Here is a 15735-nt window from a genome sequence, read left to right on the forward strand (position 1 = left end):
GTTTCTCAACACCTTATGGTTTTTATTGCTGCTACAGAGGAAATGTGCTGTGTACAGGAATGCTGAACTTGAATATTCAGCTCACGTCCAGCAATTTTAGGAAACTTATCATCTCTAACACTTCTCAACAAATCAATATTATTTTGTCTCTTCCTTTGTGATCTGTGCTTTTTATAGTTTTCTGTGATTCTAACTTTTCTACCAAGAGTATAAATCAGCTTATTATGACCAAAGTAAGCTGTCCTGAGCCAGGAGCAGTGAGAGATGTGATCTAAGCTGGCAGGGGTGCCTAGGCCTCCCCAGCCCCTGCAGGGGCTGGGCTCACACGGTGCCATGGTCTGCCTGTGTCCTCCGAAGTGTGCGCCCTTCGTGCCCAGTGGAGGTGTTGGGAGGGGCACCTAATGAGAGACGATTAGGTCAGGAAGATCTGCCCTCATAGTGGATTAGCAGGGCTATGGCTACGGCAGGGGAGGACCGGTTACCTCAGGAGTGGGCTTCTTACAAATACGAGCTCAGCCCACTCTCGCTCTGTCCACTGTGATCTCTTCCTTTCCCACCTTCCACCCCGGGATGATGCACTGTGGCTCCCTCGCCAGAAGCCAGCCCGATCTCAACAAGCATAAGCCAAACACATTTCCACGGCTTACAGGTCACCCAGCATGGAGCACTCTGTCAAAGCAGCAGAGAGCGCCTGGACAGGTGGGGAAGGGTCCTTCTTGGTGGAGAACAGCCCTGAACTACGTAGTCAAGTGGGGCTCCGTGTGCCGTCTCTGGTGTTGGGCAAGAGGGAGCTCCTTTCTGGGGGTGGGAGGCTGGCGGGTGTCCCACTCCTCATCAGCACAGGAGACAGCAGCACTGAGGGGTCCTGCAGGGAAGGACCCGCTTAGGCCTGACCGCCCGTCATGCCAGGCATGTACCGGGCACAGGCAGATAGAAATAGCAAGGATGGCCCCTGCTCTTAGGGACTCCCATCTCTAAGAGCGACTTCTGGACCTCGCTTGGCCTGGCCCCAACTGGCCAGGCAGAAAGCCCTGAGCGCAAGCTGCCGCACCCACCGTCCTCACTTCCTGCCTCGTGCGTGTGACCTCAGCCCTTCTAAGGAGGCTCGGAGCTTGGATGGAGGAAGCACACACCTGCAAATAACAGTGCTGGGCCGGGGCCGTGTTACCTGCTGGCGCATTAGCAAAATTCTTGAATTTCTTGATGTGGAACCGCTTCACAGCCACGGGCTGGCCCTGGTACCGGGCACGGTAGATGACAGTGCCGCTGCCACCTTGGCCCAGGATGCTGCTCTCCTCCTCACTGTGCTCCAGCCTGCTGTTCTCCAGGAAAAGCCTGTTTGCACACAGATCAGAGGTCAGCCCAGGCACCCTGACTTGGATGCGCTGAGGTGGATCCTGGGCTAGTACATTCGTTCCCTGGGGGGCAGTCACAGTTTAAAGCCATCTGTGAAGTTGGACCGATCTGGGCTAACTTTGCCACACAGCTACAGCAAACCTGGACGGCTCATGCAGCCTTAGCAGGCCTCGGTCACTTCCTTGGTAAAGTGGGCTCATCCCAGGAGCTGCCCAGGGGATGCCATGCTGCCTGGCTCTGCGTGACGCCTCTGAACATGGTGGGCAACAACAAGGGTCTCCTTGCATGTTTTATTCTAAAAGATTTCGTGCTTTGAGAGCAGCCTTCCTCAGCAAACTGCACTGACTCACTGTTAGTCATTTCTCCACTCTGAGTACCATAAATATACACTGCCACACAGAGCTTCTGATCTGCACGACCCGTGTCCCCACCTCTGGGAGTTGCAAATGCCCCGTCTATGTGTTCTCATCCCAGGAAGAGACAGTTCCTGTTGGCCTTTTGGGAATGTTGCCAGTTGCTCTTGGACCCCTTGCCCTTCTCTCCAGACCCCTGTGCATCTTCAGGCTCTCGACTAAGAAGGCCTGGCCTGCACGGGCAGAGTCCCCGAGCCTTCTGGGCAGCCCAGATGGAGCCAGGGCAGAAGGATCAGGACGGCAGGTCCTCCATGGGCTTGGACTCTCTGGGCTCTGGGGCGGCATGCAAGGCTTGGGCCTTTGTGGGACCCTGTGCTTCCTGACCACCTCCGGGCTCTCACCGCGATGCCCTGCCTCTGCCTCTCTTTCCTCAACACTTGTCTTTTTCTTTAGAAACATGGAGTGCAAAGAAAGCATGGTGCAAAGAAGGGGGAACGGGTGGAAGGGAGGGGAAGAGGTGAGGGGAAAAGGCCACCCGCTCTGTCGAGTCCACCTCAGCACCGCATAGGGACCCTGCCAGGCACCTGGACAACCAGGCAAGGTGGAGCCCACAGGCCACCCAGCCCCGCAGGTGCAGCTTTTCCTGTGCCTTCAGGACACTCAGACTCAACTGCATCACCTCTGTACCCACTGCAGCCCTGGGGGGCCTGGGAGAAAACAGGCTGAGGCTGTTCTCCAAACGTCCACCCAAACCAGGGAGGTGGTTGGGTATGGGGACCCACGCTGGGGATCCCTGTTAGGACTTGTGCAGACTCGGAAGTCTGTAGGAGCTCTGCCTGTAAACTCTGAGATGGATGGGTCCCAGCTGAAGTCCAGAGCGCCTCTGCTGGACTGGGAGTGCTGTGTTTTTCAACTTCCTGCCAAGAAACTTCATTTCCTACAATAGCCAGAGATTAGATCCACGTCCAATAAATTCCACATTCAGTTGGGGTCTCTAAACTGAGTCATAAACATAACTAGATTCAGCGAGTAAATATTCTAAAACTTTGGGGGACCCTCACAGGGCATCTCCCTAAATAAACTGGATTTGTGTTTATATGAAACTGCAGGTGGTCTCTGAGAGCCGAACACTCCTATCCAAACTCTGCAAGGAAGTGCGCTCGTCATGCCCACCCAGGAGGTTGCTGGGGATAATGAAAAGAACCATGGGAGGAATCATCTAAGGCAGGAAGCATTTCCTTTATTTATTGGTCACCATGTTTGGAGCTGGGGATGGAGCCCAGGGCCTCGTGTACACTAGTGTACACTAAGTACATGCACCACTGAGCTCCACCTCCGACCCTTCTTCCTTTGACAGATTCACCCAGAAGCAGTGTTTGGAACTCCAATTCTCTAAACTTACAGCGTATCCCATAACTGCTTGGAGCAATATGGAAATATCAGAGTACCAATATTCTTATCAAACAAGTCTGATTTTCTCTAACTTAATTTATAGGCATTATAGAATGCCTTTTTCCCCCTCTGCATGGTACCAGGGGTTGAACTCAGAGCCTTAGCTCTAGGCTCCATCTCCAGTCCTGTCTTATGCTTTATTTCAAGAGGGGTCTTGGTAAGTCACTAAGTTGCCCAGGCTGGGCTTGGGATCCTCCTGCCTCAGCTTCCCAGAGTTTACAAGATTACAGAGATTACAGAGATTACAAGCGTGTGCCACCATGCCCAGTTTATAGTGTGCCTCTGAGTGAGAAAGCAACAGGACCTTAGAATTCCAAAAAAGGTTGGAACCACTGACGGCAGATTGTCTTTGGGGACACCAAGCCATAGGTGTGGGTTCCCTTTGACCAAAGATGATGGCATCTTTTACCAACGACTTGGATTTTATGGCCATTTCTTATTGGGTTGGGCCCTCAAGATAAGAACAGAGTTAGAGGATCCAAAAGCTTGGCCTTTGGGTAGCAGATGGGAGTCAGCATTTGCCAAAAAAGACAACGAAGCTGCAGGTTTGGGGGTGCTCCCGTCCCCAAAGGCCAGGGAGCACGCCTGTAGTCACCTTCCGTTCCTCCAGCCTGTGGTGCGGTCAGCAGAAGGGGCACTAACTTCTGGGAGGGGAAGAGAAAGCGGGGGCACAGATGGCTTCACAAGTGAAGTGCCCAAGGCACCTGCTGTATCTCCACGGTGGAAGCTAATGGCCCTGTTTGCTCCTGGCAGCCTAGCATGCGACCTAAGTCACCTGAGACTTGGTAGGAAGCTGTGGCCTGAGTGACTGACGCTGCCGGGCAGGGGCCACCCGCTGCAGTGACCCGTGGAGGGTCTGCCCTGGGACCTACTGGCACCTTACAGCAAAGAGCCCAGTCCCGGGACCTGCACTGTGTCTGAGGAGAGGCCGCGACAGCCTACCTGGCCGGGAAGTCGGTCATGAACAGCTCAGGGACCAGCTCCTGCAAGGGCACTGGGAGGTCTGGGTGTCTGGGGCAGGAGATAAAGTCCCTCTCAATGGCTGTCAGCACGCAGTCTTCCATGTCGAAGTACTGCACACCCTCTGACCTCTCACTGGGGTTGGCGTGCTGCACCCAGGATGTCTCGCAGACAGGGCAGGGCACGTACTGCTCCATGAGTGGGGTCCCGTCACTTTCGGTGGCCGTCAGGGCTAAGGGGCAGAGCAGGAGAGAGTCATGCGGAGTGGTTGAGTAGCAGCCCTGAGGGCTGGCTTCACAGCAATGGTCTATCTGCCCTTGCTTGGACCCTGGGCAGGGTCCCAAGCTGGTTATACCAGTGGCTGTGGAGTGCAGCTGTTGATTCTGAAAGATTTTCCGTGGAGAGGGTGGGGATGTTCCTCCGAGCCACCCGGTGGCAAAGGCAGGGCAGGGGCCTCACAGCCATGCAGCCCTGGGCAGGCTGACGGAAGAGATGCCAGGAGAGGGCAGGGATCCCACCTGCAGGGCTCGGGCAGGGCTGGACCTGAGCTACACTTCAACAACCCAACCACAGCTAGCCCAGAAAGCACGTACTAAAAATCAGAACCACAGCCTACAACCACAGTGCTCTCCAGAAGAGAAATGTGGGATACTGGAAACAAATTGTAGCAGACAGAGCTCATCACTGCCATGGTGCCCTGGACAGGAGCCCATTTTCCGTGTGTCTTCACTGGGAAGCGCCAAGAAACAGCCTCAAAGTGTCCTGTGGGGTCCCTTGGGTGGGGGCAATGACCTGCCTCGTACAGGCGGAGGTGGACACCTAGGACTTGAATGTACATTTGACCTCACAGGTGTCCTGCTAAGAGGGGCTCCTCTCCCGGCCGTGGGCCAGACATGCAGCTCCAGGACACCTTGTTTCTGGTGCTTTGCTGAGTCTGTGCATCGCAGGTGTTTGTCAGAAGGACTCACCTGTCAAGTCCTCCAGCACCCACCTGTTGGGAGTTACACGGGACCTACAGGGTAGATTTGGGCCCGGGGAACCACTGGATGGTCAAGTGCCCAGATCAAAGGAACCCAGTTCCTGCTGTCTCAAGGACTCAGAGTGCCTCCTGCCTCTTCTTGAAGCACTTTCCCTGATGCTGTCCGGGGGTACACGGGTCTTGGGTAGGTGTGGAGGCTGCTCAGACAAGCTGGGGGCAGTGGCCAGATCCCAACCTGCCTTCACAGGCTCAATCCCCACTTTTCTGAGGGCTTACCCAGCTCCCTCCTGCTCCCTGCTGACTGCTCTAGGGGTCTCTCTCTGCTCCAGGAACAAAACAAACAGGACTTCAAGGGCTTCACTTCAAAAAGTATTTTCTTTGGGTGAACTGGCAAATGTCAACAGATCCAAAGGGCCTGAGGAGGGCTGTGGGGGTGGTTGGAGCCACACTGGGATGGGTGAGGGAGGCAGGGTGCACAAGGCCCCTCAGCAGCTGCTGCCTCTTCCCACCTGCCTCTGCTCCACCCCCAGCTCCCCTCACTGTCAGCCCTGCTGCTGAGACTGCGCATGGGTCCCAGAGGCCTCTCTTTCCCCATGCTATGGGCAGCCAGGGGTCTGTGCCCTGTGGGGTCTGAGCCCATGCCTCCCCGCAGCTCTCCCTGCCTGGGCCCAGAGCTGGACTCTTCAGGGGGCCAGGATGCTTAAAAATGGGCTAAGACAACCACCTGCTGGTTTGCTTGGGCTAAATCCCAGTGGGCCTTCTGTTCCCTCCCTGACCTATAAAGAAATCCAAGCATGATCAGAGGCTCGGTTCCAGTGTGTTCTCTTACCAGGAAACCACTGATCGATCAAAGAATTCACATGATCCGTGATGAACGCCATCGCCGAGAAGTCCCTCATTTCTGATTGGCAAATGATTTTAATTCCTCCACTCTTTTTCTTTTTCCAGTTCACATCGGAAGATTCCACACTGTAACCCAGGAACAAAAAGCAGTCCGCTGTGACCCTGTAGAGATCGTGGGGTGAGCACCCTCCCTGGAAGGCTGGGGACACAGGAGAGGCCAGGGTCCCACAGAGCTAGGGGGGCCTCTCTTCATGGTCCATGTTTGTGGGCTTGCTTTGTCCTTGTCCCCATAGCAAGAAGTTCGCAGTAAGGATGCTCAGGGTGGGTCTGCCCCTCAGCTGTGACCCCCGGGAAGCTCCTTTACTCTGAACAGTGCCCACCTGTCAAGTGGAAACTGAACTTTAAGTGAGAACATCCACATGGAACCTCCAGGCACACAGAATGGCTCAAATCAGACCCTCTGAGGAGGAGTTACTTTCACCTCTCTCCTCACAGAGCTACAGATTCCTTTGACAGCTTCACTGTAGCTATGAAATGATCTTGTGTGCTGATCATTCATTACATCTGTTCAGCTCTGTCTATGTCTCTTTCTCTCTTTCTGAAAAAGCACCTCACTAGGTCACGGTGTGGAACCAGGGCTGAGGACCCAAGGGCCTCCTCGTCCCAGCACCTTCTCTCTGTGACTGTGAGAGGTGCCCAAGGCCCCCTCTGCTGCCACATCTGCCCCGGCCTTCCTGTCCCACGAAGGGAGTGACCTCAGGGACATGTGCAGGGAGCGTCTGGCATTTCTAGCAGGCAGCCACCCTGAGCTCCTCTCAGGAGCACAATCTGGACCCAAGCGAGTGAGGCACCTTGCGGGGCTGTCACGGGGTCCTTGCCATGGTATGGGGTGAGCCAGGATGTTCCCACCTGAGGTAGCCCCCATCGAAAGTGACCAGGAGCCCTTCCTGCCAATAGATGGTCTGATTCCTCTTCACTCTGAATGTGCTGCAGCGGTTTCTCTGGTTTCCTGTAAAACTGTAAATGGCGACTTTTCTGTTCCTGCTTTTAGTATTCTTCTTGTTCTCAAAAAGCTGAAAGACAGAGAGAAAAGACCCTGCTTGAGCATTCAGGCTCTGTGCTGACTCCACACAGAGCTCTGAGCAGCCTGCCGGGCCCCATCTTGATAAATCATCGTGGGATCCCCACCGCCTGCCCCACAGCTCTGCTGCCAAATTAATGCTATATGGTCTAGAGGGGTCTCCAGGGTACCCTGGGAACAGATTTTTCCAAGCAATTGGAAATAGGCTTTCAAAAAAAAAAATTGTTCACTTCCTGGCTTCATAAGCAATGTGGGCAAGAGAAAAATAAAAAGAGAAAATAAAATACCAGTTAAACAGCAAGCAAAGAGATCATTAAGCTTTTGGTACCTGTAATTCCAGGCTTTTTTCTAACTACATATGTATTTAAAAAAGCAGCTGAGTCCATATTATATTCCCGTCTTGTGTACTTCTGGGGCTGAGGAGGTAGCTCAGTGGTCCAGCTTGACTGCTGTGCTCAAGGCACTGGGTTCAATTCCAACATCACCAAAAAGATGTATACCTCAAAATGTGTTACTTTTCTGACACCATTACTCATTTAAACTTAAACACTCACTTAAACTCATTTTTTCTAAAGCTAGGAAGTATATTAGTTTTCTGAACAACCCCCTTCTATTGCATATTGATTCCAATCTTTTGCTCTTTCAAACATGCTGTAATGAATATGCAAAACACAGAGATTTCTCTGGTTTCAAATGGTTTCCTAGGTTCGGATATTCAGCAGTGGGATTAGGGGTTAAAGGGCCTCAGTGTTTTAAAACTCTGGATGCACACTGAGGAAACGCTTTTGAAACGCCACCCTCCTATACAGTGACCACCAGTGTCCCGTCTGGGGCCAGGGACTGCATCTTAGCTCTTTGTTAATTCCACAGGCACCACGATGCATCTCTGCCGTGTGAATCTGCATGCCTTTGATTACTGATGAGACTCGATCCTTCTCCCCTGTCACCAGTCTCAATTTCAATAGGATTCTTTGCAAGGGGTGCTGCTGAGAAGGACTGGCTGCCCCTGTGCCCAGCTGGGCCCCACTGGGGAGCTCAGCCGCCCAAGGTACCGGTGCTTCCTGATCCCCACCCAGAATGTGGTGGGACACAATGTTCAAACAGAGGGCAGACAGCCTGCAGAGACCCCAGCCAGCTCCCACTCTTTCAGCCCTCTGCACACTCCTGGCCTCCAAAACAAAGCTGCCTGCTAGCAAAGGCTGCAGTGTCTGACTGATTTTCAGACTCTTGCATTTATGTTTCTTCCCATCTTAATGGCAAGATCAAAGCACATGTTTTTGTGCCAAGAAGTTATAATTCAATAAGGGTGTTTTAAGTAGAATGGCTGAAGTAAACTCACACAGAAGTCAATGTCAAAAGGGGGCAAAGTCGTGGTTTATGCCAGGGGTTCACAAACTTAAGAGCATGTCGGAACCCCCTGAGGGCTTGTCAAAAGCAGATCTCAGGGCTCCACTGTGGAGTTTCTGAGGCAGTGGGTCTGTATTGGGGCCTGAGGATTTGTGTATCTCAGATGTTCCCCTGTGATTCTGCTTGTCTGGGAACCCCACTTTAAGAACCACTGTCCTTGGTAAATATTACTTCCACGAATTGTTTTGCATGAAATTAATGTGGCCCAACCCTCAGGCTGCCTCTCTGTAACCCAGGAGAACCCACAGGACAGAACCTTGGGTCAGGTCTTCATTATTTCCAGTGGTTCTCAAGCTCCACTGCAAAGCACAATCACCTGGGGGATTTAAAAAACACTGACGGCAGCCAGGCATGATGGCACATGCCTGTAATGTCAGCACTCTGAAAGGCTGAGGTAGGAGGGTTGAAAGTTCAAATCGAGCCTTAGCAACTTAGTGAGACCCTATCTCAAAAATAAAAAGGGTGGGGAAAGTAGCTCACTGTGAAGACCTTGGCTTCAATCCCCAGCATCACCATCACCTCCCCTGAATGTGAGGATACCACATCAAGATTCTGATTTGTGTTATGGCCCCAAAAGTCTGTGTCACATGAGTCTGGTATAGCCAGGATGGCAAGACCAGACTTCTGAAGTCACGGGCCAGTGGGGAATGGTTGGAAATGCCAATGCCTAGTCCCAGTCCACACTCAATGGCTCAGAACTGCTGGAAGTGGGCGCATCAATGTGTGTTCTTGTTAGAAAGGCCCTCCCAGGTGATCTGGAGTGGGCAGTCCTCTGCCAAAGCCAACGGTAAACTGAATGGGTATTCACAGGATGGTTCAATGGCTCTGACCTGAGTTGCCTCTGGACCCCAGACCACCAACAAGGTGGCGGGAGAAAGATCTTGAATCAGGTCCCATCAACAAATCAACATGTCCCTCCCCAAGGTACATCTGCAGGAGCCCGCAGTGTGCCTCCCTGTGCACAGCCCCGGCTACCTGCAGATCCATTTCAGCCAAGCTGATCAGCATCCGCGCTATGAACCTTTGCCAGAAGCCAATGGGTACGAAGCTCATCTTAAACACCCGCTGGATGGTGTTGGCCGCAGGGTGCCGCATGCCATGTATGTCCAGGCCAGGCTTGGATGGAAGGAGGTGCGGCAGGAGGTAGCTGAAACACATAAGGGGACTGGTGACCAGTGCGGCCCAGGCTTTGGGGACAGCTGCCCTGGGGTGGCACCATCCCTGCTGACATGGCTCCAGCTGTGGGTGCCTTGCTGACAGAGCCTCGGAATTCTGGTTTCAAACAAGAGGGTATACGCTGAGAATAAGTGCTCTACAGGAAAATAGGGACGGGCACTGTGAGGACATTTATCAAGGTTTCTGTGAGAGAGAGAGACAAGAATGATGTGAAGGGAAGACGTGAACACATCTGTGGTCATAAAAATGTCAAACCCAGCACACTGGAGTTGATTCTGGGCAAACTCAGCTGTGTTTGAGTAAAACCAAATACAGCTGCACAGTTCTGAGGACAACGCAGATAGTGGGGTCAGAGTAACATTTTTTGGGTCCTGGGAGTTACTTATCGTTTTTGGCCAATTGAGGGAACACAACTGCCTTGAAAGTTAGAATGCAGCTGTTTTGTGCAAAAGTGGGACATTTTATGAGAAGACTCGCGGTCATCGTAAAAATGCTGCATTACGTGTGACAGCAGTGTTCCTGTCTGCTGTCCTTTGAGAACAGCTGAAATCTGGGAGGTCCTTCCAAGCATGCACCGGCATCCTGAGCCAGGAAGCTTGGGGGCAGGCACGGGGTGTGTACAGGGTGGCCACAGACAGGGGCAGCACAGCCTGGGCAGCCCCATGGGTGTGCAAAGCTGGACTCTTAACGAAGGCCTTGCCTTCAGCTCTCCTAATCTTCTCAAAATAAATCAATTTCAGTCCAATAAATGTCTTGAGAACTTTCTGGGAGACACTCCCTAAAATCTTACACAGTTAGCCTTTCCTATCTATGAATTCTACACCTGTGGATTCAAACAACTTCAGGTCAAAAATATTTTAAAACACTGTGCCTGTACTGAACTTGTACAGATTTTTCCTTGTCATTCCCTAAACAATGCTGTCTTACACTGTTTTAGGTGTTCTAAGGCATCTACAGATGGTTTAGTGCATGGAGGGTTGGGAAGGTTCTATGCAAACGTGACACCATTTCATGTGAGAGACCCGAGCTTCGGTGGATGAACCCCCATAAGTGTTTCAAACACCATTCTTGCATGTTTCCCCAAACCTTTTTAATAAACAGATTTCTTCTGACTGCCTAGAAAGAGAAGCCCAGGGCACAGGAGGGGTCATAACCAGGTGCCGGCCCGTCCCCGGTGCTGGGATGGTGACAGCAACGCCAAGACCTCTGGAAACTGTTCAGGGCACCAGTGGCCACAGACAGCAACCCCTGCTTCCAGGGGCCACCAGCACAGCCGAGCTGTGGCTTTACCTGTCATTGGCGACGGGCAGGGCGATCTCAAACTTGGCCAGGAACTGGAAGTATTGCTCCTCGGTCTGCTGCGTGAAGCCCGTCCCCACCAGCAGCATCCTGAGGTCCTCCGTGCGGATCACCCCATTCTTGGCCACTGAGCGGGAGCCCTTAATGTTGAAGATCCTCTGCAGACACTCTGACAGCCAGATGGGGTCGAGGAAGTAGAGGTTCCGCAGGCCATGGCTGGTGTCAGGGAAGTGCAGCAGCGTGCCTGTTTCTATGAGGAAGTTGATGGCTGCCAGGGCCAGAGGGGAGCAGCATTAGCTGGAGGACAAAGGCGACTCTGCGGTGACCCTGTTCCCAAGCGGGTCTGGTCGCTAACTCTTCCCAGGAGGAAACTGGCATCCCTGACCTGCTGGGTCCTTCAGATGGGTGGGCAGCCAGAGCTCAGGTTCCTCAGGGGACCCTGCACTCTTGCCAACACCTTGAGCTGGGGGCTGATGGGCAACTACAGACAATTCCTTTTCTTCTAGAACCCCATCTCTGCAAACTGCTCTACCTGCCAAAATGGACCTGAGGCCCTAAAATACAATACTCAGTGCTGTCAGTCATCAGCAGATGCGTGCACAGCTGTGGAAAACTAACTCTCAGGTCCTTAGCGCCGAAGTGCTGCCTGTGTTCTCTAGCTTGAGAAGATTGTGATGTGCTTTACTGGGAAAACACTCATGTTAAACAAACACTGTTCCGGCACAGATTACAGGCACTGTTGGCTGCAAATTCTGTGCTAATGAATCCACCACATATATTAAATAAGGCATCTCAACACAGAAGTCCAGCTGAGCATGGCGGCGCACACCTGCAATCTCAGCATTATGGGAGGCTGGGGCAGAAGGGGTCCAAGTTTGAGACCAGCATGGGCAACTTTGTGACTCAGTGGGATCCTGTCTCAAATGTAAAGTGGTGCAGAGGGCTGGGGATTTAGCTCAGTGGTTCCGCCGCCTGCCTGGCAAGTGCAAGGACCCTGCAAAGCGCAAGGACCTGAGTTTGATCCCTGGTACCAAAAAAAAAAAACCCAAAAGTGGTGGGGATATAACTCAGGGCAGAGGCTGTGGGTTCAACCCCCATTTACTACAAAAGAACAGGAGGAGGAGGAGGAGAGGAAAAAGAGGAAGCAGCAGCCTGTTAGTGTGCACGATACAAGGTCAAATCATGATTAGCTGATAAAACTGTTGCGTCCGGAGCTTCAGAGGGACCCGGCCCTGTACTTCCGCAGTGGTTTCCCATTCACCAACTCAGTGGTTGTCACCACAACTGCCATCAACGATGAGGGTGGGCAGCAGATGTTTAGCCTCTGTCTCCCCTCGTCGATGGTCAGCCCCTGTCTGCCCTCAGTGCCCATCCAGACGCTGCTGTAAATGCTGTGAGTGTTCTCTTTTCCCAGGGAAAGGACAGGCAGGAACCGAGGCAGGAAGGAGAAGCCAAGGAAAGGAGAAAGGGAGGCAGGACACAGGCAGGGTGCTGGGTCTCACGCAGAGCCTGTCACCCCGTGTGCTGAGGGTCAGACCACAGCTCTCAAGGGTAGAAGGCTCCTTTCCATGGTACACATGCCCCCTTCCTTCCCTGCGCACTCCGGCTCTCTGCCCAGGCTTCCAGAGTTGCCTGCACAGGTGCCCACCGCACGCCTGCCCCAGGCCCACCAGACTGCAGGTCCTCGTAGTCTTTGATGTCGTTGCCGGGCGTCTGCCCCACCAGCTGCTCCAGCTGCCTGTCCGTCAGATATTGCACATCGTCTCCCTGGCTGCGGCGCTGCTGCTCCGCCAGCACAGCCTCCTGCAGGCTCAGGTAGCTCCTGGGGATCTGGGGACAGGTGGCCGTGGCTGGGTCCCTCCAGCCCAAGGCATCCTGGCCCCTGGTCTGAACCTGAGGACCCTCTGTCCCGCCATCCCTCCATCCTTCCCCAGCCCCACTTGGAACTGCGGACCCTTAGACACAGACATGTTTTACAGAGAGCGAAAGGGAGAGGGTCTCCCCACAGTGGGAAGCGGGCTCCTCTGGATACGCACCAGCCTCCCCGCAAGCCTCTGGCAGCCGATGGTGCTGCCCACGTCCTTCATGTTGCACGTGACATGGAAGATCAGCTGCCGCAGCCCCTCCTGGCCTTCCAGGCTCTTGCAGGAGATCTCACTGTGTGCAAGAAGATGCGAGCTTAGTCATGCACTCTGAAGAGGCCTGTGGCTTCTCTGTTTTCCCGAGGTTTGTCCTCCATACCGGGAAATGTGGGGAACTCATGAAAGAAGACACAAGAGGTCTACGGATGCCCTTCTCGTGCAAAGCGCATTGCAGGGTGCCTGGAGATACTCGCTTTGGACTGTCTTCCCCTCATGGCCATATTAGGAGGAGGTAGGTGAAGCACTGAGGTACAAGGTGACCTCTGAGGATACTAGCTGGGAAGTGGCAGACTCAGGCTGGACCTAGGGCTCTGGGCTGGTGCCAGTGTTATTGTCACAGACCCTCAGGTGTCCTCAGGCCATAGCAGGAACACCCAAGCCTGCTCCTGTATGCAGAGCCAGATGAGAGGTCCCAGGCTGCCTCCCAAATCGGCATCCAAGGCACTATGTAGAGAAAGGAACCCGGGACCACCATGCAGTGGCAGCAGTGCCCTCTCTATTATCATCAGGAGACTGCCTGCTTCATTTATGAAGCCTCAGTTTCACTGTCTGCAAAGTGGGTACAATAGCCCCTATGACCTTCATGCTGTGGTGAAATTCCAAAGACAGAGGTGAGCAGGGTGACAAGCCCAGGTGGCTCATCCCTCTCCACTCTAGCAGCCCCTTCCCGAGACTATCTCCTTCCAGATTCAACAGCCCTGGGTGGCCTCAACATGACTCCCCGGGCTCTGCTGATCTACGAGTGGGATGGGTGGTACCTGAGTTCCCATCACTTAGTCCCATGGTACTGGCCACAGGGCTACACCCTGCCTAAGGCATCACACTCCACCCAGAGGCACCCAGCCAGCCCCAGGAGACCTGTGCAGACAGACCAGGGAACACAGACAACTCAGCGGCCGGCATGTACACAGTGGCTGGTGTGAACAGGAGGACTCACTGTAAGTGTTTAAAAGAGATGTCTGGGAAGCCAGTGGCTCTGGACCCTGAGGGTGAACGGCACAGGGCTAGCACATAGGCACGCAGAGTTGCAATTCTCTCCACTCGGAATTTGGCTTCGATTAAATCCAGGTGTGTTCCAACCACCAGCACCACAGCATTGGGGGCCTTGGCCTGCGACAGAAAACCCCATAGCTGAGCCCTTCCTCATCTGGTGAATAAGGGCCAGCAAACAGCTTCCCAGGAGTGCAGGTGTGCCAGGGTTGGATGCTCAGTCACCACCCTGCAGCCTGCCATCTCAAGGGATTGCGATGCACTTAGAGGTCTTGGGGATCCCCACAACTTCCTCCATGCAGGGGGTGCTGCACAGGGAAGGTATCTGAAGCTTCAGAAATTCCATGCCAACCTGAGACCAGGGGCCTACAATACCCTCTTTGGCATCCAGGGTGTATGTGTGTGTGGGGGGGTTCCCTAAATTTAAAGTAAACAAGAAAATTATAAGGGTGCCCCAATCCTCAGGTTAGAAAGGAGTTTGAGAGCTCCACTGTGAAAGTCAGGCAAGATCATGATTCTGGGGTGCTCTGTGAAAGCCCCTCAAAATGCATAGCATTTCTGCCTGATATGATCCCTTTGCTCAGTATAGGGAGCTCTTGGAGTAGTGGTGGGGACTCCTGTGATACTCTGGGGACTGAGGACAGAAGAGAACAGCTGGTGCGTCTCACCTCGATGTTGAGCAGCCAGAACTGCAGGCTGGCCACAGCCTCCTCCCCCAGCGCCAGATTCCAGACCACCAAGTACAGAGCCTTGTCCGTGAAGAAGCACTGGTTGACAGTGGCCATGCTGGCAGGGCCCCCGATGTCCCATACATTGAATTCCACGGACTCAACCTACTTGAGCAGCAAGGCAGGACAGGGAGGCATTTTAGAGGTTTTAGTAGATTGAGCTGAGAAAACTGATCAACTTCAAATGCTGTGCTTGGGGCTATGAAGGAGATGTGGCCATGGAGGAGTCTGGGACAGCCCAGTGTGTCTGCTGGGGATCAGTAATCCAGTGAGGGACAGGGGCCCCGTGGCACCAGGGTGGACTTCTATCTCCTGCTAACTGGCTCCCTGGACAGGAGACCTGGGGCAGACTGAAGAGCACTGTGTGCGGTCAGGAGACGCTGCCTACAGGAAGCACCCACTCTGACACCACAGCTCCCATGACGATTAACCTTCTGTGTGAGGGCTGGACTCCAGGGCGTCTCCGAACTTGTGTGGGTCAGAGGGCTTCGCCCACCAAGGAGGATGGGAAACTCCCCTGATGTGGGAAGCAAATAACAGAGGAACTGCTGGGCTGCTGGGAAGGTTGTGTAAACGGCGGTTTCTCTATCATCCTATGAGGTCACAGCTGCTCCGAGTACTAAGGCTGCAGCTGGCTGGAGGGAGGAGGAGTCATTTCCACGATGCAGCACTAGGGCCTCCAAGTCACAGAGAGCAAGCTGATCTGGCTTAGTGCAAAGGGGAAAGCAGACAGCTGTGCCCGACTGGTGAGAGGTCAGCCACACAGAGCGTTTTGGGGCTCAGCAGCCCAAGACTGGCTGGCCACCCCTTGATTATAGGAGGGGGATTTTGTGATGGCAGGCAGGAAGTGCACAGGCAAAACAGAAATGCGATCTCACCCCTCAGGCCTCGGAAAACCATTCGTTAAAAAAAACAGCTAGGAGAAAATGACACTGAATCACTGGTTAAAAAAAAAAAAAAAAAAAATGAA

General features: G+C 53.4%; 1 protein-coding gene and 1 long non-coding RNA gene across 3 annotated transcripts in view; one reads left to right on the top strand and one right to left on the bottom strand.

Annotated features, from left to right (window-relative positions):
- The window catches only part of LOC104853191, a 61497-nt gene extending 54655 nt beyond the window's left edge, over nucleotides 1-6842 (top strand). The window contains exon 3 of the long non-coding RNA XR_777704.3: nucleotides 6049-6842. This is a non-coding gene — a long non-coding RNA (uncharacterized LOC104853191). The remainder of the gene's footprint in view (nucleotides 1-6048) is intronic.
- Nucleotides 1-15735, bottom strand: part of Lrrk1 (leucine rich repeat kinase 1) — a 120643-nt gene that overhangs the window by 17512 nt on the left and 87396 nt on the right. For both annotated transcript variants that reach the window (XM_010611069.1, XM_010611068.1), the window contains 10 exons: nucleotides 14706-14870; nucleotides 13985-14157; nucleotides 12943-13063; nucleotides 12577-12736; nucleotides 10898-11174; nucleotides 9407-9578; nucleotides 6853-7016; nucleotides 5930-6069; nucleotides 4104-4353; nucleotides 1169-1335 (listed from right to left, as the gene is read on the bottom strand). In XM_010611069.1, coding sequence (XP_010609371.1) covers nucleotides 1169-1335; nucleotides 4104-4353; nucleotides 5930-6069; nucleotides 6853-7016; nucleotides 9407-9578; nucleotides 10898-11174; nucleotides 12577-12736; nucleotides 12943-13063; nucleotides 13985-14157; nucleotides 14706-14870 — 1789 coding nt within the window. The remainder of the gene's footprint in view (nucleotides 1-1168; nucleotides 1336-4103; nucleotides 4354-5929; nucleotides 6070-6852; nucleotides 7017-9406; nucleotides 9579-10897; nucleotides 11175-12576; nucleotides 12737-12942; nucleotides 13064-13984; nucleotides 14158-14705; nucleotides 14871-15735) is intronic.

Source organism: Fukomys damarensis, unplaced genomic scaffold (assembly GCF_012274545.1).
Source record: "Fukomys damarensis isolate Sample0158 unplaced genomic scaffold, DMR_v1.0_HiC HiC_scaffold_7, whole genome shotgun sequence".
Lineage (NCBI taxonomy): Eukaryota > Metazoa > Chordata > Mammalia > Rodentia > Bathyergidae > Fukomys > Fukomys damarensis.